The sequence below is a fragment of the Carcharhinus amblyrhynchos genome, chromosome 19 (genome assembly GCF_965287045.1).
Source record: "Carcharhinus amblyrhynchos chromosome 19, sCarAmb.v2.hapA, whole genome shotgun sequence".
NCBI classification, from domain to species: Eukaryota; Metazoa; Chordata; class Chondrichthyes; order Carcharhiniformes; family Carcharhinidae; genus Carcharhinus; species Carcharhinus amblyrhynchos.
The window spans coordinates 25,709,741-25,734,887 of record NC_137342.1 but is presented as its reverse complement, the minus strand read 5'-3'; the positions used below and the strand labels follow the sequence as shown (position 1 = coordinate 25,734,887).

At 41.2% G+C, this 25,147-nt stretch overlaps 1 protein-coding gene across 1 annotated transcript in view; it reads left to right on the top strand.

The window, feature by feature from the left end:
- Positions 1-24,666, top strand: part of LOC145355633 (interleukin-17 receptor E-like protein) — a 45,663-nt gene extending 20,997 nt beyond the window's left edge. The window contains exons 6-18 of the mRNA XM_080207873.1: positions 452-496; positions 2,253-2,392; positions 3,556-3,624; positions 4,327-4,381; positions 5,877-6,040; positions 9,807-9,851; positions 10,572-10,629; positions 12,681-12,829; positions 13,858-13,923; positions 14,590-14,647; positions 20,058-20,168; positions 21,753-21,807; positions 22,663-24,666. Of these exons, the coding sequence (XP_080063999.1) occupies positions 452-496; positions 2,253-2,392; positions 3,556-3,624; positions 4,327-4,381; positions 5,877-6,040; positions 9,807-9,851; positions 10,572-10,629; positions 12,681-12,829; positions 13,858-13,923; positions 14,590-14,647; positions 20,058-20,168; positions 21,753-21,807; positions 22,663-22,699 (1,052 nt within the window). The 3' untranslated portion in view covers positions 22,700-24,666. The remainder of the gene's footprint in view (positions 1-451; positions 497-2,252; positions 2,393-3,555; positions 3,625-4,326; positions 4,382-5,876; positions 6,041-9,806; positions 9,852-10,571; positions 10,630-12,680; positions 12,830-13,857; positions 13,924-14,589; positions 14,648-20,057; positions 20,169-21,752; positions 21,808-22,662) is intronic.
- Positions 24,667-25,147: the final 481 nt, after the last annotated feature.

Below are 25,147 nucleotides of genomic sequence, written 5' to 3'. Positions count from 1 at the left end.
GGCCACTTGGCCCATCAAGTCAGCACCAACAACAATCCTACCCAGGCCCCATTCCCATAACTCCAGATCTTTACCCTGCAAATCACCTGACAGTAGGGTCAATTTATCATGGTCAATCAACCTAACCTGCACATCTTTCGGACTGTGGGAGGAAACTGAAGCATCCAGAGAAAATCCATGTCGACATAGGGTGAATGTGCAAACTCCACACAGACAATGACCCGAGGCCAGAATTAAAGCCGGGTCCCTGGCAGCAGTGCTAACCACTGTGCCATTATGCCACACATGTGGATGAATACATAAATTATATATGGCCCCTGTTACTCCCCATGACGAGAAGGTGGATTTCTCTACCTTGAGGGAAGATATAGAATTGTATGATTATCCTTTATTTCATGTATGGAGTTTGACATCATTTGAATTTAACTGGTTCTTTTTTTTTCTATTTCAGATTGCACTAATAAAGAGATTGGAAGAAGTATCCCATCCTGCATGGGTACGGTAATACTCTAATAAATTAGATGATTCATGTGATAAGTATTTCAAGCTCTGCTATTTCATCATTTTCTTTGGTTTTTTTCCTGAAATTCCTTTGTGTGACCTAAAGGGCAGGTGGATAACCTGTTCCTTGGCCTCTATATTCAAACATTTGAGGCCGGATTTTGCAGCAGGCTTTGGGACCCTGGTGTCAAGTCCTCTCTTGTCAGTGGCGAAGTTGACTCAGGAATCTTGTAAGGAGGTAGTCTCCTAAGTGGCTGCCTCCGTGTTTATTATCCTATTAGGGGAATTTCACAGTAGCTTCATTGCAGTGTTAATGCAAGCCTAACTTTTGACTAATAAATAAACTTTATATTACTTTATTAAGGATGATGAGCGGGATCTCTGTGACGTTGACCCATACTATCAGCCGCTCTGGAGAACTGAGTGCTGCTGAGTAAAGTCAGGATGGCAAGGGCACCTCAACATGAGGGCAGTTTTATTGGGCTGCACAGCTGTGAAGTAGTAAATAAAATCCAGGCCAGAAGGGCAAACCTCGGTACTGGATCAGGGTCAGCTGTGTTTGGAGCCTTTCATACTTGCATTCCGTTTGGGAATGGTGCCGCGGGCTCTGAGGAAACCCACTCTCCATTGATTTGGCATCTTCCGCGATGACAAAGCGATGGTGAGGCCACAATGTCACCCTAATGGGGGTATTAACCAGTGTAATTAGTTGCCCATCTCCATGGAGTGGGCATTCAAACTGATTCTCAGTATCCCCCAAGGAATTTCAGAGACCAACACAAACACATTGGGGTGTCATCCCGGCGCTGCCTCCCCCTATTTTCCTGGCTCCCCAATCTCTAAGCCTCTCATCACAGAGACAAAACCATTCATCCCCCTAAGTTGGTGGCTAGTCCTTTTGGGGTTTTTTTTGCCCATTCCACCCTGCAGAAATTTATTTTATATTATTTTATTGCTATGTTGTCACCGTGAATGAAGCCAAAATTTTTTACCCTTCCTCAGTTGCCCTCGAGAAGGCAGAATGAGCTGACCTCTCTTGCATACAACTGAATAGTTTGGCAGCCTACCGATTCAGAGGACAGTTAAATAGCAAAGTGCATTGCTATGGGTCTGTCTACAGTCACATGTAGGCCAGATGGGGTAAAGGTGGAGGATTTCCTTCCCTGAACCACATTAATGAACAAGATAGGGTTTATTTTACAACAGTTGGGATGTTTCATGGTTACCATTAGTGGGACTTTTTTTTAAATTCCAGATTGAATATTTAATTAAATTCAAATTCCTCAGCCAGTCATGAGATTTGAAACTTGTATATCTGGATCCTTTGGGGCCTCTGTATTATTAATACTTAAACAAAACCATGATTTTACTTTACCCTTTGTGGTTGTTTTATGCCTAATAACATTGCAATGGAATGGCTTAGGTCATTGTGCTGCAGATTTACAATTACATCACAGAGTAAAATATAAGATATATCGGGATTGAATTCCAACATGATCACTGGCTTTGGTAGTGCACATTTTATCAAAATACAACACACTATAAAAATGTGTTAGTCTCTCATGTCTGGCTCTTGATGCGTATGATTTATAATTTGTAAATTGCATGATGGTGTATATGTTTTTTTGATACCCTTTGAAACAAAACTGACTTTTGCCATAGAGTAACTGAAATGCTCAAGTTATCAGCTGACAGTTCAGTAGAATTTGAATGTTCAATAAAGTATTATTAACTTTTTTATTGTATTTCAGCTGGTAAATTAGACTATGTTCTTAACGAAAAACAGAAGACATTATCCATTCAAGTTTCTGACATTGCAGAAGACCATGCTTACAATGTGCGTTTATGTCACAAATGGTTTACCTGTGAAGATTTGGGAATCAATGCATTGGTAAATAAGCATAGTTTTTTCTTTCAATATTTATCCAAGGAAATGGAATTTAGGTGCCAAAATTTCTGCATGGTCTGTTCTACTCGTTCAAGTGCAGTTGATTCGAACCCCAACCCACCCTAACCTCAGGCTGCATACCCCATCCCACTTTCCAAGGGTGGGTTTTTATCAAGGCAATTACTAATTAGTCTACTAATTAGTCTTTATGAATTGGAGTGATGCCATGTCATCCTCCCAAGCCATCATTTGGTTGTTCTTGTAGCTTTGTTGCCAGCCTTCACCAAGATCAGTTACTACAGTCAAAAGCAACTGCAGTAGTCACTCATGAATTCCACTGAAGCATTTTACAGGATTTAAAAGATATGACTCTTCAGGAAAGCATTAGAGCTCCCTCCAAGATGGCACAGTGGTTAGTTAGCACTGCTGCCGCACAGTGCCAGGGACCTGGATTTCATTCCCGGTTTGGATTACTGTCTGTGCAAAGTCTGCACAGTTCTCTCTGTCTGCATGGGTTCCCTTTGGGTGCTCTGTTTGCTCAGTGAGAAGTCTCACAACACCAGGTTAAAGTCCAACAAGCTTATTTGATAGTAAACCCACAAACTTTCAGAACGCTGTTCCTTCATCAGCTGAGTCACTCACCTGACGAAGGAACAGCATTCCAAAAGCTTGTGGGTTTACTATTAAATAAACCCGTTGGATTTTAACCTGGTGTCGTGAGACATCTTACTGTGTTTACCCCAGTCCAACGCGGACATCTCCACATCATGCTCTGTTTGCTCCCATAGTCTGAAAGCTGTGCTGCATTGGCTATACTAAGTTGTCCCTCAGTGTACCCGAACAAATGCTGTAGTGTGGCGACTGGGGGATTTTCACAGTAACTTCACTGCAGTTTTCATGTAAGCCTACTCATGACATGAATAGATAAATCTAAATAAACTAAAACTTCGGAGTCTGGCGACTTATCCTGGATAAATGGAAAGGCCATTGGAAAATGGAGCAGAATCTCCCTGCACTCAGATTCCACATCAAGTGTCATCCTCATCCCTAACTCAGTCCTCTCCAGGCTCCACAATCGTTGGGGCTGCATATTTGATTCCTTACTCTCTAATGTAATTGGATATTTATTGTCACCGTGAGATTGCTAAAAGTATTTTTTTTTACAGATTAAAGTCCATGACTCCAAAGAGGTCACTTTGCCATACTCTGAGATATTGCCCTGTTTGTGTATTGAGGTAATTCATGTGTTGTTACAGTGCTGTATTTCCATCATTCCACTGAAGAAATAAATATCCTTGTCCTTCAAATTTTAAAGGAGAAATATTCATCTACGTCTGGAAAATAAATTAATGAGTTGTTGTGTACTGAGGGCATTACAATGGCACAGTGGTTAGCACTGCTGCCTCACAATGCCAGGGATCCCGGTTTGTTTCTGGCCTTCAGTGACTGCCTGGAGCTTGCAGATTTTCCCTGTGTCTGCATGGGTTTCCCCTGGGGGTTCTGGTTTCTTCCCACAGTCTAAATATGTGCAGATTAAGTGGGTTAGTCATGCTAAATTGCTTTTTGGTGTCCAAATGAATGTAGGTTAAGCTGATTAGCCATGGTAAATGCATAGATTATGGGGATAGGGCAAAGGGTGGGATGCTCTTAACTCTTAACTGCCTCTGAAATGGCCTAGCTAGCCCCTCAGTTCTAGGACAATTAGGGATGGACCACAAATACTGGCCTTGCCAGTGACACCCAAATCTATGAAAGAAGAAAAACCTTCAGTGTTCTTATAAGATCTGTAAATATTCTTTTATGATTTTATTCTTTTAGATTTAATCTAAGGTTCTCATTTTATTGCTTTTTACTGTAGCAACGACTTGTTTCCCACTTGTAAACAATCTTCTCTTTTCTAATGAACCCTCTGTATTTGTGCTTTGTTGTGTTTCCAGGGCTGGTCCGTACTGCCTGATGCCAGGAGGGTGCAACTTTGTCCATTTAAAAACTGTAAGCCAAGCATTTAATTAAAAACTATTCCTGTGTGCTTTCTAAGTGACTGAGTTAAATACATTGGGGGTGAAATTAAACATTAAATGTTGGCCTGCCAGCAACACCCATGTTCCACGAACAAATTAAAAAAAATACGTTGCCCATGCCATACAACATTTGGCACTTGGGCGGGAGTGGGCAGCCCATTTTTCAAAGGGCAGGAAAGAAGGGGGTTTAATCTTTTGGGGCTGCTCTTTGCCAATCAGGGTCAACTCAGCTTAGCTAGAACCCACCCTGTCTTGCCCAAACCTTCCCTTTGCAATGCCCCAGGGTCACCTGTTTTTGGGAATCCATGGACAGTCTTCTAGCAGCCCCATCCGTGATGCTCTCTTGGTGCTGCTGAGACTGACTTGAGTTACCAGCCAATCCAATTGGCCAGCAGCTCTTGAGGGTGAGGCATTGTCCCCTGTGAGGGTGGATGTCCAACTCATCCCTTGTTTCGTCCGTCAGCAGTGTGTTATAGTTGTGGAGCTGGCTGGCGTGGAGCAGGTTGGCACCGTAGCAACTTGGTTCCATGTCTGCCCCTCTGTAATATTTGGCCCAATGTATGTGAACAATGGAAGAGTTTAGACTGAGAATAAAAGTATGTCCTTGAAGAAGTAATACATCAAGGGCCTTAGGTTTGATAATTATAACCCAGATACCTGTTTTCTACTCACCTCAATCCTTTCCCAACTTAAAAAAAATCTTGTTTCTTTGGTCTCTTTATACTTTTATTTCAATAACTTTACCTGGTAGATTATACAGTAACTGGGTTTAATAGATTGGATGAATATTCATCTTAACTTGAAGTTTTATGCACTTATTTTTAGATAAAATAACTGTAATGTCATTACACTCCATTGAAGTAAAAGGTTTCACAAATGGTTGCACATCATGGGCGGGAAGGAAGCAGAAAGCAGTGTCTATTGAACTGCAGGTAGTCTACCTTGCTATGAAGCAGAACCATTTAATTTCCTGCTGGCGGTGTGCTACATTTGGAAGGGGCAAGGATTTTGCTGTGTGGGGGGGCTTTTAATGAGCATTAAAGAGATGCAAGTGGGTCTCCCGACCTAGAAGAGCAGGACGCCCTTTGACCTGCCTTTAACCTGCTATGAAAGTTGGGAGAACAAGATTCCAATCCAACTTCCTAATGTTGGGGGAAACTGATTTGTGGCCTCCTAGCAATCTGGTTTCCCCATCTGCCGTGCTTCCTGCTGCAGGCGGGAATGGAAAATTCCACCCCAAAGAACCCAATTGAACTATTGGTTCAGTTTGAATTTTTAGAGGTAATTTTTGGTGAATTTTAATCCTGTTACTCACAGGTGGAGAACAAGACACATTAAAAATGTTTACCTTTTGCTGATAGTTTCATGTTCACTTGTATGATTATAATGCCTGTTGGACCCTACGGTAACAGCCTGTATTGTAGTTGCAAATATTCTTCAACCCAGTTTCTGATGTCTGACTTCAGATATGGCTGAACTCTGGAATGGCATAACCTATGATCATGTAACACAGGAGTTGGCCTGGGAACCTGCCTGCCCTGTGGAGGTTAGTGTAAACCTCTGCTGGATGACTGGAAGCAGTGACCATTGCACTGACTTGCAAGACTCCCTCCACAAAGTACGACAAAAAGTAAGTACAGGCATTCAGGAGTTAAATGCAAGGCAGAAATTGATAACATGAGAAATCCTGCATCATATTTTCCACGGCCGGAATTCCCTGGAATCGTATGCCCTGCTACTGCTGCCAGCGAGAATGGAGAATTTGGTGCTCAGCCAAATTTCTATTCACTGCAAAGGGACTGGAAAATCCTAACTGTAGAGGAGGTTGAAGAATCGCTAAAGCCTCGGCTGAGTGGAGAGATGATAAATATTTTCACTGAGGTTGACCAGATCAGTGTCATTGCTCGATGAGTCAGTCACTCGAAGGCATGATTTTGAAAATAACAAAGGAATGAAGGGAAAAACCATTAAGTGGATGAGCTTCTTTTTTCAATGAGAATTGAAAGGTTAGGGGAATTTAATTCAGCATGTACCCATTTTTGGGGGCAATTAACAGATCAGCAATTTATACAATACACTTTGAAACAGAAGAAAACGTTTTTTATATACTGCTAATGTAATTATTCTTTTAGGAATCAATCCTTGGAACCGCAAATTTGACACCAGTTCAACATCATAAATACTTTCTAACTTGAACTGTTTCCAATTATTAAGTTTGATTACCTTGTGTTGTAGTTACTTGAGGAGGTGTTTTCCACTTTGGAAATACACAGATACATAGAAACATATATAGCAAAATTAAAGCAGGAGAATGCCATTTGGCGCTTTGAACCTGCTCCACCATTCATACTGATTGTCAGATTCAATACCCTGATCTTGCCTTCCCCTCATATCCCTTGATCCCTTTAACCCCAAGAGCTATATCTTCATGAAATCAGACAATGTTTTGGTCTCTACTATTTTCTGTGGTAGTGAATTCCACACATTGACCACTCTCTGGGTGAAGAAATTTCTCCTCATCTCAGTCCTAAAAGGTGTATCCCTTCTCCTCAAGCAATGACCCCTAGTTCTGGACTCCTCCAGTATCGGAAACATTCTTTCTGAAACTACCCTATCTAATCGTGTTAGAATTTTATAAGTTTCTATGAGCTCCCCTTTCACTCTTCTAAACTTCAATGAATATAATCCTAACTGACTTAGTCTCTCCTCATATGACAGACCTGTCATCACAGGAATCAAGCTAGTAAACCTTCGCTGTACTCCCTCTACAGCAAAGTCATCCTTCCTCCGATAAGGGCATCAATACTCGAGGTGTGGGATCACCAACGCCCAATATATGAATCAGGATGATGGAATGACATTTATTTCTCTTTTAACAATGTTTTTCAAAGTTACTTTCATTTTCTGGTGGGTGATAAGATTTTACTAGTTCTTCCAAAAGACACCCGGCCAATCACATACCTAGCAGACTTCTGGAGAGCTGGAGATTATTGGAAATTGAGCACAGCAGAAAACAGATGCAGTCTAAATTCCTACAGGGCAATTTCCAAAGCTTGGAAGAGTGATTCACACAAGCCTGTAACAATATAAGCATATCTAAATACTAGAACTTTGACTTTTGAAATACTAAGGCAGTTTGGTTAGAGAATCGATTGCGGAAGTCAGCCTTGATAAGCAAAGGTCAAACTGCAGTTCAGTTTTAAAAATGTGTGGCTCGAATAGCAAATTTCTTGGTGTATTTTGATCTTCCTTCTTTGTATTTTCAATTACTTGTTTCTTCAAAATCAGTTTTACATGAGGAAGAATAAAATACACAGCTTCACATACCATTACATACACTGCTTCATATTTCCAGTAGGTGGACTGACTTAACCTTCATTAACATGAGGCTGAATATGAATTGTTATTCTTACAATGAATAATATATAATTGGATGACATGGTGGCACAGTGGTTAGCACTGCCGCTTCACAGTGCCAGAGACTCAGGTTCAATTCCAGCCTCGGATGACCATGTGGAGTTTGTACATTCTCCCCATATCTGCATGGGTTTCTTCCGGGTGCTCCAATTTCCTCCCACAGTCCAAAGATGTTCAGATCAGATTGATTGGTTATGCTAAGTTGCCCCTTAGTATCAGGGAGACTAGTGGGTTAATGCGTTGTTTGATGCGAGTAAGGCCTAGGTGAGATTGTTGTTGGTGCAGGCTTGATGGGCTGAATGGCATCCTTCTGCACTGTAGGGATTCTGTGATTACACTGTTTGATGTTACAGCCAATAAGTGAACACACAGCAACAAATACATTCAATCTACTCTCAATCATGTCTTAAGGGGTCCCTCCTTCATAAATAAGAAATCATGCCATCCTGTTCTGATTAGTGGGCTAAAATGTTTGCTTTTACTCAGTCCCAGCATGAAATCAGCCCATATTAGACTTCGCCATCTACAAGCTGAATCTTATATTGGCGGTGGGGGTCTTGCCTACCAGTTGGAAAGACCATTAGTTTTATGTCGATCAGGCAAATCCAAGGACACCAGTGGACTTCCTTTCAGAATTGATTTGATTTAATTTATTATGTCATGTTTATTGGGATGCAGTGCAAAGTATTGTTTCTTATGCGCTTTGCAGACAAAGCATTCGGTTAATAGAGAAGGAAGTGAGAGTGTGCAGAATGCAGTTTTATTGTTAGGGTGTAGTGAAAGATCAACCTAATACTTAATAACTCAACTTAATAAAATTTCTGATAGCAGCAGTGAAGAAACTGTTCTTGAGTTGGCTGATACGTGACCTCAGACTTTTGTATCTTTTTCCTGACGGAAGAATGTGGAAGATCGTATGCCTGGGTTGTGTGGGGGCCCTTAATTATGCAGGCTGCTTTCCCAAGGCAGCAGGCAGTGTAGACAGTGTCAATGGATGGGACACTGGTTTGCCTGATGGACTGGGCTATACTCACACCTCTTGTAGTTTCATGTGGTCTTGGGCAGAGCAGGAGCCATACCAAGTTGTAATACATCTGGAAAGAATGCTTTCTATGGTGCATCTGTAGGCTTTGGTGAGAGTCGTGGCAGACATACCAAAGTTGAAGCCTGAGGTGGAGTTGCCAGTCAATCGGAGGCACAGACTACCATTTCGCAGGCCCGGCTGGTATGGAGCAAATTGCAGCAAAAGTGGGAAGGGGCCCTGAAGTGATCATCAATTAGCCACTAAAGGATCCCAAGTGGAAGGAGATCAACCAAGGGCTTTCCCGCTCAGAACCTCCTTCTAGTGGAGATGAAATGTGTCTGGTGTTGGTTCTGGTGCCAAGCCAACAAACCTTTCAAGCCTCCCAACTCATGTCAGGTGGGGGCAGAAGATTCCATCCATTTCTAAATATCCTGGGCCTTATTTGCCAATAGATTTCATCAATTAATCTCAAACATTTGGTGTCTGTTCATTTGTTTCCTTTGTTCGCATTCCCTCCCTTTTCCAGGGCATTGGCTGTACAACTGCACTTAATACTGGCCTTTCCTGTCAAGCTCTTCTCTTCTGATCAGCTCGTTCATGCTGTGTACATAACAAATAGAACTGTTTCATGTGAACCATGCAATCATTTTAAATGACAAGTACAGTGTACGAGTCCATTGGTCCAAAACAACGAAGGACCAATTAAGGGTTGATAGTAGGAAACTTTTCTTCATACAAAGATTAATTAATGCAAGAAATTGACTCCTGGTTAGGGTGGAGCTGAAACTCTGGAATTGTCTAATCAATTATTAGATTGAATTAGGGAAATTAAGGGTCACTGTCGATGAATGAACTATAAGGGGTGAATGTTTCATGCAAATAGTTTTGTTTTTAAACACTCAATAGTCAATTCTTGTCTGAAAATAATATTGGCTATTTCATATACTTTGAACAGGTCAGGTATTCACGTGTTGACCCACACCCAAGGCTCTGTGTGAAGGTAAGACATTTTCTGTTCTTTCATTTTAAATAGAATTCTTTATTTTTCAGTAATTGCTGCACCCCTCCCCTGTCCCCTGCCCCAACCACCCCGAGCTTGGTGTTGTTTGCCACCCACGTTTACCAGCTGGAATCCTGACCGATGGTTTTTATTTATTAATCCAGCTTTAAGAGTTGGGAAGGTGAATTGTGATACTCATTCCCACTGTTGCTGGATTATTGAAATCAGTCAGTTTGAGCGCAGACTGGGGGGTTTGGGGGAGTGGGGAGGGTTGAAGCTGGGATCTTTTGATATGTGCGGTTGCATTAAATGCTAAGTTTTCCGATTGAGCTTTTTTTTATGTTTGCTTGACGATTAAATGTCCAGAGTTGAAAGCGTAATGGCAATTTTGTTGGGATTTTAGTTTGGAACAGGAGAGATGTCTTTATAAGTAATCAAGGGAAATGGAGGGAAGGGGTTGGATCAGGATAGTGAATTTGATTATCAGCCATTATCAAAGTGAATGGCGGAGCAGGTTTGAAGGGCCGAATGGCCCACTCCTACTTCTATTTTCAATGCTATTCTAAATGATGTAAGGGAATCTACACTGTTCTCTTCGATGCTGCATTAAACTGCCCATCCTCATCTATGAAGGTGCTAAAATATAAAGATTTTATGGGTTAAAAACATTTTAAACACATTCATACTAACCTGAATGTACATTTTAAACTTGCTTTACAGTTTACCACAGATGATGCTTTTTGGATCAGGTGTCCTTTTGCTTCTGGATTTTTACCAGGTAACTTTGCACTTTAACAAGGAAATGTACTCACCCTTTGGTTTGGCACTGAGCCACACACATCCTGTAATGTCCCAGGTTTGATCTCTGGTTGCTTCTGATCAGAGTTCGCTAACCTCAGTCAGAGCAGAGGTTGCAAGATTGCAACTGGGTTAGGTAGTTGCGGTTCACGCTCTGCATGGTGTGTGGGTTTACATGCTTGTGTGAAAAACTGTGTGCACTAATTTGACATTGTCAGCATTGCAGTTAGGAAATTTAAAGTGAGTCTGTTAACCAGTAAGTGGCTGGAGGAAATTAAATCCCATGATTACTTTCTGGTGGAAATATGCATACATGTGGACAGTTTGGCTAAGCGTAGTCGAATTGAAGGCGACATGTTGTGGCTTCTACAGTGAACGATTAATATATATATGGGACTGATACAAAATTCGATTCTCATCTCTTCCCTGGCTCCAACTGAGGATCCCCCCATCCCTGGATGCATGCCCTTGCTCCCGATTGGCTCAGCTTCCCTTGCGGCCTTCTCATAGCACCTGGCCCGATCACATGGTTTGCAAAAGATCGCCCCTTTAAAGAGGCCACCTTACCACACTAAGAAATATGTTGGACTGTATCCAGCAGTGATACTCTCGAAGGTTGATAAATTTGTTGACATTTGCTTCGAATTGGAACATTTGGACACTCTAATAACACTAAAAATATTGAAAATACAGGTTCAAAAGTTGTCAAATTGCTGAGCTGACTCTTGAGTTTTTCTCCAAGTTTTGAATTGGCTGATTTTTTAAAAAAAATCTACTTTTGTATTGGAGTGAAGGTTAAAGAGATGGGGATATCTTGGGGACTTTTTTTTTAGTAAATTAGACATCTGGAACAGAAACAAGTATTTCTTCACAGCTCCTGAGGCAAGGGAGGCTGCCCAGAAATAAAAACAATCTGGCGTGTTCTGAACTGAGTTAAAGAGCGATCAACAAAAGGAAAAACACCTTGAGTTCAAAAAGGCATTGTTTAAGCTTATGCTTACATTGAGGTGTGCAAACATGTTTGAGTGAGATAATGATAGGATGATGCAACAGTATACCTTGTTAAATCTCTCACGCTTCCACCAACAATATGAAGAATTTCCATAATCTTGTGACTGAGGATTTGTTTCCTTTAATCAAAATAACACAAAAAAATTAAAGGATGGGAATTTACTTCATTGAACCCTATAGTGCAGAAGGAGGCCATTTGGCCGACTGAGCCTGCACAGACAACAATCCTACCCAAGCCCTATCCCCACGACCTTTATCCTGCTCATCTCCCTCATACTAATGGGCAATTTAGCATGGCCAGTCAACCTAATCTGCATATCTTTGGACTGTGGGAGGAAGCTGGAGAAAACTCATGCAGACACAGGAAGAACATGCAAACTCCACACCGGCAGTCACCCAAGGCTGGAATTGAACCCGGATCCCTGGTGCTGTGAGGCAGCAATGCTAACCGCTGTGCCACCCACTTACCTGACAAGACCCACTTATTCCATGACAAGAGACTGTTATGGTTAACTGATTGTTGTTGCCATCAGGTTTCCTTTCATTTTAATAGAAACATTATCCTTCTCCACCCCCTCTCTCACCCCAGCACCACTTTGACTGGAAGCTGCTTCAAGTGTCAGCAGACCTACTGTGAAGCAACTACACTGTCAGACACAAAAGCCTGGTGCAGGAGATGACAGACTCTGTGTAAAATGTGTACAATTGTAATAGATCTTGACTTTGACTGGCAGTACAGAAAGAATGACTGCAGGGTGGGCTGCCAGTTTTATGTGGCTCCCAATTTTGCTTTCCATTGATCTCAATGGGAGAAATGTAAAACGGGCTGTGAACTTATTATCACTTGTTTCACACTGTCGCGCAAATGTTTGTAGCATAAAGCATCTGGTGCTGATTCATAATGTGAAAATTCTGGTTGTGAATGAGACGTGCCTGCCTCAAAGCTATTAGCGTACTATTTTCAGAACAGACATCGAACCACAATTGTCACGGTTAACAACTATATTTATATATTTATAGTTTGGAACATGAGTACTGATGGGCAGTTGGGGAAATTGCAGCTTACAGTCATGACTCAGGATAAGGCTGAGTTCAAGATGGCTCTGTGTAACAGAACCACATCCCACGAGTGTGAACCGCTGAAGGAGCTACATGTTACAGCAAATACAGTAAGTTCATGTTCAGTTATTGATTAGACCATAGGTTAATCAATAGGACTGAAAGGTACTATAAATGTTAACATAATATGATTTTTGATGCAATAGAATATATATCCCCCCAGACTTGGGAAGGTTTATTGATATGCAAATATATAAAATATCTACAAAAGATAATCTTTCCCAATGAAATAAAGCTCCAATTTAACTTAAAACTTTTAACTTTTTTTTGCATCACACAATTAAGACATTGATTTCTTATTATTCTGGTATACATTCTTGATTTATTATTGCCACATGTACTGGGATACAGTGAAAAGTATTGTTTCTTGCGCGCAATACAGACAAAACATATCACTCATAGAATACATAGAGGGAAAGAAAAAGGATAAGGTGTGGAATATAGTGTTGCAGTTACAAGTAGGGTGAAGAGAAAAATTGGTTTAATATATGATAGGACCATTCAAAAGTCTGATGACAGCAGGAAAGAAGCTGTTCTTGAGTCAGCTGGTACATGTTTTTAGACTTTTTCCTGATGGAAAAGAGTATATTCAGAGTATGTGGGATCCTTGATTATGCTAGCTACTTTCCCGAGGTCGTGAGAAATGTAGACACGGTCAATGGATGGGAGACTGGTTTGTTGATTGCCTGGGCTTTGTTTACAACCCTTTGTAGTTTCTTGCGGCCTTGGTCAGAGCAGGAGCCATATCAAGCTGTGATACATCTGGATAGGATGCTTTCAATGGTGCATTTGTAAAAATTGGTAAGAGTCATAGTGAACATTCCAAATTTCCTTGGCCTTCCGAGAAAGTAAGACAGAGGTAACATTGAGAAGTAATCTTGTTTGGCATTTAAAATGAACATGGTTCAGAGAGAAAAATCATGTTGTGTTTAGTAATATATGTATAATTTAAATACTGTTTGTTTTAAAGTAGATGTTTAAATAGAAAGATTTGCAACAGCTTGAAAGTTGTTTATTGATTATATTTTAGTTTCGGTGTCGAAACAATAACACATTAAAATGCTTTGCTGTATTACAGATTGGTGCCTTTTCTAGAGTTTTTAACTTGTCTCATGAAGAATGTGGCAGCAATTATTGTGTGCAGGTACGTGAGTGCCATTTCTTAAGTGAAGATAATTTAATTTTTCCTTCTTAAGTTTTCAGTTCCTGTTCTGAAGCTGGGGCCTATTGTGATTAAATTCAAGTGGTCGTGGTCCTTTTTTGATATCTTATTCTTGTAGGAAACAAATCAGGCTTCGGAAGTGGGTGCAGCTTGGTCTTGGTTCAGCCGTGTATTGCATGCCTTGTCTTCACTAGAATACATCCAGCAGGGGATTTGCAATTCAGAACAGAAACCTGGATCATTTCTCTAGGTTAAAGTCCAACAGGTTTATTTGGTAGCAAACGCCATTAGCTTTCGGGGCTTTGCCCTACCTGAAGAAGGGGCAAAGCCCTGAAAGCTAATGGCGTTTGCTACCAAATAAACCTGTTGGACTTTAAGCTGGTGTTGTGAGACTTCTTACTGTGTTTACCCCAGTCCAACACTGGCATCTCCACATCATCACTTCTCTAGCCAGGAACAATTGTCTGTTTTGGCCTTTCACTCACTGCCTCTTGCGTGAGGTCAGCCAACTAATTGCAGGCCATCTACTACTGTAGCTCATGAACTTAGCCTGGTACATTTACCCACTGTCAGGGTTTCATTGATTTTTTTTTTAAAATGCACTAATTAACAATTAATAATACAAATCCAAATAATTTGCCTTGACAGGGCTGGCGAACGGATATAGAATATTCTGTTCGGATTCAGTTGTGCGACATAATGTGCAGTAAGTAGCTGATTTATCTTCTTTGCTAACACAAGTCCAATGTGGCTAAATGCACTGTATTCTGTTCTTCAATTTCTGCTGAGAAATCTGTTTGAAATAGCGTGTTGCAATATGCAGTTCGTGCAGATAGGATACTGCACCGTTGAAGGTATAATCTATTGCACTTGGAGTATTAAGCTGGGGCCTTATTCCTCTGAGACGGACATAAATATCACATGGTACTGTTTGAGAATAGAAAGGGAGTTCTACCGGATGTCCTGGTCAACATTCATCCCTCAATCAACATCACAAAAAACACAGATTATCTGGTCATTTGTACACTGCTGCATGAGAGAGCTTGCTGCATGTAAACTAGTGGCGTGAGTTTCCTACATTATAACTATGACATTTTGAAAATAATTCAATGGATCCAAAGCCTAATGTTATGAATGACATTGGATAAATAAAAGTTACTTATAGTAATTGAGACAGTGGAAAAAATTAGGCTGAAATATTTGTGATATTAAGTAAAGATTGAAAAGCATTTCACCTGATTTGATGTCCACAACAGTTGTGGACTAGCACTTGGAAGTGCACTAATAATAATGCCAATTGAAGTGAGAATAAATAATTATCTTTTTACTTTTAATCTGTGCAATGATATATAAAACAGATAGAATTGAGTCACGGCCAAGTTAGAAAAGAAAAGTTATTGGAATAGCATGGGGCATGGGGGCACTGTGGTAAGGTGATGAAAAAGGCATATGGGACACTTGCCTTCATCAATTGAGGGATAGATTACAAAAGCAGCGATGTCACGCTGGAGTTGTATGTGAGGCCACAGCTAGAGAATTGTGTGCAGTTCTGGTTGCCACCTTAATAGAAGGATGTGATTGCATTGGAAGGTGTGCAGAGGAGATTCACCAGGACACTGCCTGGGATGGCACATTTAAGTTGTGAAAAGAGAATGGATAGGCTTGAGTTGTTTGTTTTGTGATGTGGAGATGCCGGCGTTGGACTGGGGTAAACACAGTAAGAAGTCTGACAACACCAGGTTTAAGTCCAAGCGATTTATTTGATAGTTTGTGTTAGAGCAGAGAAGACTGAGGGGCAAAAAAGCAAATTACTGCAGATGCTGGAATCTGAAACCAAAAGAGAAAATGCTGGAAAGTCTCAGCAGGCCTGGCAGCATCTGTAAGGAGAGAAAAGAGCTGATGTTTCAAGTCCAGATGACCCTTTGTCAAAGACTGAGGGGCAACCTGATTGAGGTGTTCAAGATTGAGGGGCATGGACAGAGTGGATAAGGAGCAGCTGTTGCCCTTAGTTGAAGGGTCAGTCATGAGGAGGCATAGGTTCATGGTGAGGGGCAGGAGATTTAGGCACATGTGAGGAAAAGCCTTTTTACCCTGAGGGTGGTGATGACCTGGGGTGTGCTGCCTGGGAGGGTAGTGGAGGTGAGTTGCCTCACATCTTTTAAAATGTATTTGGGTGTGTATTTGGCACATCATAATTTTCAAGGTAATGGGCCAAAGTGCCAGTAACTGGAATTGGATGGAAGGTCAGGTGTTTCTCCTGTGTCAGTGCAGACCTGATGGGCTGAAGGGCCTCTTCTGCACTGCATGATTCTGTGGCTCACTGTGATGTCGATCAATGCTCCAAGTGAGGAGACACCAATATTTTCTGATCTCACCTGCTCTGTGCAGAGTTGTACTGATCAGACGATTGGCATATTTGAGCCTTTACGAACATTGTGCAGAAAAGGTCATCGGCCCATCAATTCTACATTTACCCCTGACAGAGTATCTTACCCAGGCCCTCTCCCCCCCCACCCCCCCCCGCCCCCGCCCCGGAAGATTGGACACTGGAAGATTGCGCCAACTCCACACAGACAGTCACAGAGGTTGGAATTGAACCCAGGTTGCTAGCACTGAGACTGCAGTGTTAACTACTGTGTCACTGTGCTGCCCAAATGATAGGGCTGGATTAGCATCTGATCCAAAATGCTTATCAAACCCTAACACTTGAGGATTAAGTTTCTAACCTACATTCTTGACTATGGGAGGAGGATAAGCTGAATAGTCAGAATGAGGAAATGTCAGAAGTGGATTCCGTGCGTATCATCATGGGAAGCAAATCACCCATTTAGTGTGTAAGCAAAACAAACACAGCTGAAAGGTTTGCTCTGAGCTGTGGCACTGTCATTGTAATTAGAATATATCCATTTGTCCAAATGGATATATTCTAAGTTTCTGAGTTGATCCTTGGTATGTGGGAAATGCCCTATTATCTACTCTTTCACGCTCTGAGCTTATTTTAAACAAGGAAATGTGGGATTAGAGTCAAATGTAGACCAAATGAACAAAGAATAGTACAGCAGGTGTACAGGCCCTTCGGCCCACCAAGCCCGTGCCGATACATGATGTCTTTCTAAACTATAGACCTCTTGTCTTATGCAGCCCATACTCCTCTATTCCCTGCCTATTCATTTATCTGTCAAGATGCCCCTTAAATGAATTGGACTTTGTTGGTTTCTGTTCCTGGGTGATAACAGTGAACCAGTTAGTTGTTTTATAACAATCCATCAACTTTCATGATTGTTTTATTGGCAACAAGACCACAATTTCCCAGATTTGATGAATTCAGTTGCACAATTTGGATTTGAACCCCTAACATCCTAGTGGTTAAGTCCAGTACCATAATCAATAGGCGATCATAACTGTGGTAGTATAACATAGTGACTGAGGTAGGCTCTTACCACAGCTTCAACTGAGTGCCAGAAACTAAGTTGTGACTGACGTGTGCTGGGGTGTGGTGACTTCGTAGGGACAGAACCTAGGACTACTCTGATAAGGTTACTGACCTCTGAAATTCTAGTCAGGATTGGTGAGGCAAGGGTACTGGTTTCATGAGTACATCAAATGGACTAAGTTCTGGTGCTCTGGCCTCTGTTGTTCTGTGGTTACTATCTTGCCTGGGCTTGCAAAATCTCACAAACTGTCCTGTCTTGGAGATAATTCACACCTCTTCAACCTATGCTTGACACTCTCTGCACTCATTGTCTGTACCTTTGAGACTCGATCACCCGTAAAACTCGCATTCCAACCAAATTATTTTGTAAATTGAATTTGTATCTTCATATGCCCTGTTTGTAAACAGAACTCCCACTCATCTGATGAAGGAGCAGCAAGTGCTCCGAAAGCTAATGGCTTTTGATACCAAATAAACCTGTTGGACTTTAATCTGGTGTTGTCAGATTTCTTACTGTCTCTGCTGTTGCTGCAAGGTAGAGATGAGCCCAGTTGTGGCCATAGCCTGACAAAGGCATTCAATTCACAGAAACTTCTCCCATCCTACAATAAAATCCCACAAACTTCCCCCAGTCCACAGAATTATTGTAGAGTTCTTAGTGGAGATTCAGGTCAACTCAAATCAGCACTTAGCCAAGGTGGAATATTAGTATCAATGTGATGATTCCAACTGATCACATATCTGATATCAACTGTAATGGAATCAAAAAGATCCCACTGCCAGCCAATGGCAGGCAGTCTCTGCCACAGAAGATCAGCTGTGGGCGGAAGAGCACAAAATCCCACCCTATCTTTACACTCATTATCATAGATAGTCACCTGCGGATATTTTGTCAGTGTATATATACTCATTGTAAATGTTGTTTCCCATTGATTGCACCTTCCACCGCTAGGGAACACATGGTGGGGCCTTGCTGTCGGCAGGGCCAGACAGTTCTGAAGATGGCAAGTGTCGGACATTCCTGCTCATGATCTCGGGTTCTGGCACAATGGAGAGGATCCATGTTGTGGGGAAAATAGTGGAAGTGTCCCACTTTAGATCTTGTCCCAGGAAGCTGCCAGGGAGTGGGGCCAGGGTCAGGGCTTCCAGGGTACTCCATTGGAAAGGGGAGAGGGGTTCCCATTACCTTCCCATTACATGGAGGGACAATGGTGAAGTGAGAAGAGAAGGGTTGTGCTGGCATAATGGTCGTTGGGAGTGGGAGGGGATACTGAGGATGGGGAGTACGCCATGATGTTGGCAAAGATTGGAGGCGTGGTGGTCAGATCACCCTGAAACCTGTGTGGCATTGTGTGGGTGAAGAGATTGACCTGACCATTGAGTGGTGCAGGGGGAAGGTTGGCCCTCTGTGTTTGAGGGTTGGTGGGTTCCCCTTGTCTGCCAAAGCGTTGGGGTGATGGGAATGGGGGGGTTTAAGAGGCGGAGGGTTGCTTCAATTTTTTATTTTTAAACGTTTGCACATGGTGCCAGATCCCTGAGGCAGGCCTTCCGCGCAGCTAACCTCTGCACTTGGCATCCTGTTCAGCTCTCCTCAGTCGCCCACCTGAATTCTAATCCAACCCATTCCCTAAATTGAAATTCCGATCTTCGGACGGGCATTCTTAGAGGTTTGGATTCACGGAGCTGGGAATTCTCCTGTCTCTGGGCACTCAACACAGGAGTGAGAATCTGGGCCATAGTGAGAATATTTCAAAGAACAAAGAAAATTACAGTGCAGAAACTGGCCCTTTAGCTCTCCAAGCCTGCATGCTGTTCATGTGAACAAAACCCCCCTACCCTTTCAGGGACCATATCCTTCTTTTCTCATCCTATTCATGTGTTTGTCAGGACGCCCCTTAAAAGTCACTATTGTATCAGCCTCCACTGCCTCCCCCTACCTTCCACTACCTCCCACTGTGTGCTGTTACAAGCAAAACTATTTCCATGTCACTAACATTCGTAGAGAATCTTCCTACTACCTTAATGATTTTACTTGCACGTTGTGGCCAGAAAAGATCTTATAAGGCGTGAAGTGATATGTAGGTGAACGGTTGACTCTTTTCATGACAGAGCATGTTCAACAAGCCTGTTGAAACTAGGATAGAAATGTACTGAGGGGAGAAAGAGAACTGTTTGCAAGTTGTAACAAAATGGTAAAAACGAGTTAGAACATATGTTAATGATTTTGCTATAAGTAGCAAACTGGATTAATCTTTCACCATTGGGAGTTAGCAGGTTTATTAATCATACTGTGGTCTGAAGCAGCTGAGTTGAAAGTAACCGAAAGGGAATAAAATTCAGACGGATCATTCTATGTACATGAGATGCGTCACAGAAAAATCTCAAAGGGAATAGGAGCAAACCATAAAACCTTAAACACTCTGGCTAAGGTTACAGCTTGAGGAAAGGCAACATTATCAATCTTTTAGTAAGAGGGACAGGCCAGGGGAAATTGGGGATAGAGACCAGGCTCCACCTTTCCCCACCCTAACTTGAATTCACACGTTGTGGGCAAGAGACTGGCCACTGTTGGGGCTTCAAGGAGAGGTAAATTGAGATTGGAATGATGTGGCCCCCTTGAAGATTTTACACATTGAATATTGCACAAAAATGTCACTCACCATTTATTTGTTTCTTCTTTCAGAGCGAAACTCTACAATTACCTCCTCACATTATTTGTGGCCAGTTGCAATCACTGCAATTTTATTGATTCTTGTGACTGTTGCGTTTTGTATTGGGTACATGTTCTGCAGAGGTGAGGAATAATAAAGAAAAATAATCATTTTTGAACTGTGGCCATTGTTGGCTGTATGTTTCTAGGCCTTGAAAATAGTAAAAATATAAACGATTCAACTGTTTGCTGCGCTGTGCAATGTGCTCGGGTGATTGTTTACAGTACAAACACATATTTTTCAGTCTTGTTCTCTCAGGGGCCCAGTTTTTTTCCTCAAAAGCATTAACATTTTAAAAAATGTTTGAAAACTTGATGGAACAAAAAAAAGTCACAGTTTTCAGTGTGGCAGATCTAAAACTTACTGAGTTTTAAATATACTTCACAATTTAGTATTTATTTTCCACTTGGGTTAATTTTGCATCAGGATATACCAGTGAGTTTTCCATTCCATTTTTGTGAGGATGCTTTTGTCAGTTTAATTTTTCGTGGGCTTGAGCTTATGCAGTTTCTTTTAACACAGCCTGCCTGCTGGACAAGAGGCAGTGGATGGGCCAAGAAATGTGGAAGTGACTGTGTGGACATCACAGGTTCAATATCCTCACACCTGCTTACCTCCAAGACCCACCTTCTTGCTGGTCTGGTTGGAAAGATGCCACCCACCATTGCAAGCTGTGGAATACCAGTGGTAGCAGGATGGGGCATTTCATAGAATTATAGAAACCCTACAGTGCAGAAAGAGGCCATTTGGCCCATCGAGTCTGCACTGACCACAATCCTGCCCAGGCCCTACCCCCATATCCACTTGCTAATCTTTCTAACCTACCCGTCTCAGGACACTCGGGCAATTTTAGCATGACCAATCAACCTAACCCACACCTTTGGACCTTTAATTGGGCCTCAATTGGCATCTGTACAGGTATCCTTCCTCCTCTCCAGACCTAATCTGTGGGAGGCGGCGAGATCTCCACACCGCTCTTTTCCACTCGATCACATGGTTGCCCATCTCCAAATTTTTTGGAAAGTGGGGTGGCCGGTGGGTGGGTTGGCATTAAATTCTGCCAATTTGGTGAAAGGATTTTATAGCCATTTGAGATACCTACATGTGTTTCTTGTTCAGTCCCTGGAAAATTAATACTTTCCTTGCACATAATAATACATTTAATCAGTTCTTGAAAAAAAGTCTAATCATATAGCCTCAACCCAACTTGTTCTATATCTCCTTAAAAGAAAATGAGTGTGGCAAATTAATCATTCCATCTTCCTGTCAGCCAGATTTTGCAAAGACAAGTGGCAGGATTTTCCAGCTGTGCTCACCCCGAAACTGTAAAATGCTGCCTGAGGTCAATGGGCTTTCCATGATCCGCCCTTCGCCTGCTGCGATTCCCATGGCACGTGGAATGGGAAAATTCACCCTAACAGATTTTAGTGGGGTTAATGGTAGGCTTCTGGACACCTGTGAGTCTAAGGCCAGTATCACTAAGGGTCCTCCGCAAGGCTAGCATAAAAGTAACTTTTGTGTAGATTCAACTGCACTAGGCCATTACAAATGGAATGCCCACATCCAGCATTTGTCTCACAATTGTGTTTTGGAAAAATAACATTGTGTGTTCTTAATATTAAAAGATTTATTTTCTTTTTCTTTCATGCCACTCATCGTTTATGTAGTCCTTCATCAGCCCTACAGAAAAGTGTTTCTCCATTCGACCCAATCATCCAAAAGGTAGGAAACCTATAATGATGGAAAAAAGCAGATGCAAAACAAAGGTTTTCTTATTAGTTGTCAATGCTTTGAGTATTTTTAATAGTGTAGATATGTGTGGATGACTTTGTTTCAGCCCCTTTTATTAATTAGAAATGATCAAATTTTAATTTTTGTTCACTTTGAAATATTATTATTTGATCCAACAGGATAATATTTGGAAGCATAACTTTTTAAACTGCACTTCAATCTTTTTCTTTCGGGACTACTTATTGTTCCACGCCTAAAAAATCTCTTTCTCACCCGTCTGAATCCCTCTATTTAATTCCTTTAAAGAGAATCTAGCAAATTATTACAGATAACATTGGAATGAGCTGATACAGAGGCCGAAACTTTACCACCTCGCCTGCCACAGAATTGGCGCAGCGAGGGTCCGACAACAATAATCTCTGTTGGCCCTTGCGAGTTTTTGGTCTCGCTCGAGCGAGGCTGGAAAATCCCACCCTTAGATTGCTATTTAAAAATTGTCAGCAATCCTGAGAATTTATGAATTCCTCCTTCCAACGTTGGTCAAGCCATATTAGAAATAATGGCGGGGATTCTCTGATCTTGCACACCCTGCCTCCGCTGTCAGTGAGAGCGGAGAATTTGGCGCTCAGCCAAATACCTATTCACAGCAGCGGGACAAGAGAATCCCAGTTGCGGTTCCACGCGGAATCACGGTTCCCGATTCTCTCCAGATTTTCAACCTATCTCACTGTTCTCTCTGATGCCGAAGATGGGCTGAAAATTGCCCCCTTGGAATGCAAGAGAAAATTCACAACTTTGATCTGTATCTGTATTAATATGACAAAACTGTTCTTGGTTGTTTTTCAGAACATCTATGGAAGTACAAGGAACATCTCTCTTCTGAAGATTGTGTCAGCTACAGTGAGCTAACCAAAGATTTTGTGATATTCCTCTGTGAAATGAACAGGAGTTCATCCTAAGCTGCTTGTGTGAGAGAATGCTTTGGAACATCAGCAGTTGTTCCATTATTTATTGTAGCAGACGTTTTGCAAGACAATGGATGCAACTGCTTATCTTGTTTGATCTGAAGTCTGCATAGACAAAAGCTTCAATGCTTAGCTAAAAGATATGGATAGGCCAGTTATCTTAAGACTGGATATTTTGCTATTATGTTTCTTGAGAATAAACAAAACTTTGTTTTCAAGTCTGAACATGTAAAGGTGCCGACAAATCCACATCTAGTTATTTATTTGACTGGCCTACTCTGAATCAAGTGTATATTTGTGCATTACTGACTGACTTTTATGAACATAGAACATGGGAATTTTTTCATCTTTTTCCATTAGAATAATGACTTTGTAGCTTGGCGGTAGTTGTGGAGAAATAAAACCTTTTATGTGAATCCATCTGTAAGTCTAGGGTGCCAATCTGAGTCAATTTGATTTTGCAGGGGAAGGCATATCCTTGCTTAGTACAGAAAATTGGAAATACTTATCTGTTGGCGGAAAGCTTGTCACATTTTCTCACATTCTCCAAAACATTAGTGGCATTAATGAAGTATAAAATGTGTGCAAAATGCTCAAGTACTAGTTCCATTCTTGAACCAGGATGTATCATTTGTAAAGCTTTGGAGTGCTAGCTACGTTCACTTAATGGCCAGAAATCCCTGACCTCTCCTTGGCTGGGATTCTCTGGCCTCACTGCAGTGGATGGAGTTTTAGCCAAATTCTCCGTTCTCGCTGGCACGGTGGCAGGGAGAACAAGATTGGAGAATCTTGGCCAATGTGTATGTATTTTTCTAAGGACTATCTGTGACGATCTGTTTAGAAAAGTGGACTGCCTTGGTGACCAGAGTACGATGTGCAAACAAATATGTTTTAAGCCATAACTTAATCCAGCACTCAATTAATATATCAGAGATATATTAAATATATAATTTGTCTCCACTAGACAGATATTCTAAGTAACTGTCAAAAGTAGCTTGTACAACAATGTTGCATTTGTCAATGTGTTAAATTTGAAAAAAAAATGAAATTTGAAAATGTTTTTATTTGAACATCTTTTCCTCTTTGGAATTTTCTCTCTCAATGCTACAACAGTGAAACAAGTATTAGTGAAGCTGCAACTAAGAATTGTGCACAATTTATAGAGATTTATTTAAAATGTTAAGAGACCTCTCTGTAAAAAAAAATAAAATCTTTATATTGTTCAGTAGCATTTGTAATTTTTTTGTATGAGCCATATCCCTTACCATGTTAAGGAACAGTTTTGTAAAAGACCTCATGGTAAAATATACAAGTGATATAAGAGATGACCACAAACATTATGATTGGCTTTGATTTGACAAATACCATTTCAATTTGTTCTTAGACATATTAAAAAGTGGGAGGGGTGGCAATGTAGTGGTATTGTCACTGGATAAGTAATCTAGAAACCCGCTCTGGGGACCTGGATTTGAATCTCGCCATACCAGATGTTGAAATTTGAATTCAGTAAAAATCTGGAATTTGAAGCTTAATGATGACCATGAAACCATTGTCGTAAACACCCATCTGGTTCACTAATGTCCTGTAGGGAAGGAAATCTGCCTTCCTTATCTGGACTAGCTCCAGTTCCACAGCAAAGTGGTTGAGTCTTAAAATGCCCTCAGGGCTGGGCAACAAATGCTGGCCCAGCCAGCGACACCCACTTCCCATGAATGAATAAAATATGCTTGAGTGGTTGTTCTTCTTGGTGATTGAAATGTTCCTTTATTCATAAACTGGAAATGCATTGGTAAGAGGATAGGAGAATACAAGATAATTGTTGTATTAACGTGTCACATTTTTAATTGTGTATATATAGAGCACATTTTGCTAAGTGTATGATATGAATTCCAATATTTAAAAAAAAAAACATAAATAAAAGAAACTTATTTTTCATATTTCTGTATTTCTATTAATTTGATGTTTTTGAGTGACCGCTGCTGGTCGTTTTCTCTCACTGTCAGAATATTTATTCTGACCAGATGGTGATTGTGGAGCTCATAGCACTGGTTTAGTTCAGGATGGCAAATCTGAGGTGAACTAATCATGTGCTACAATGCACTTTATCATAAAACTGACAAAATCAGCCAGATGCCAGATTTCCCACCACGCCGGGCCTGGTCAGAAAATACCTTTCATCATTTTAATGTATTCCTCCCTCTTGAACTTCTGATTACATTCTGAACCTGAAAGGCGTTAAGCAAAATCTTGTGCTTGGAATCAAATCATTAACAAAGGGAAAGCTTGAATCAGTCAGGAATAGTTTATCTGCTTTTATTTGCAAACAATAGAATGTAAAAAAAAAGGAATTTAGAACAAAGTTGGAC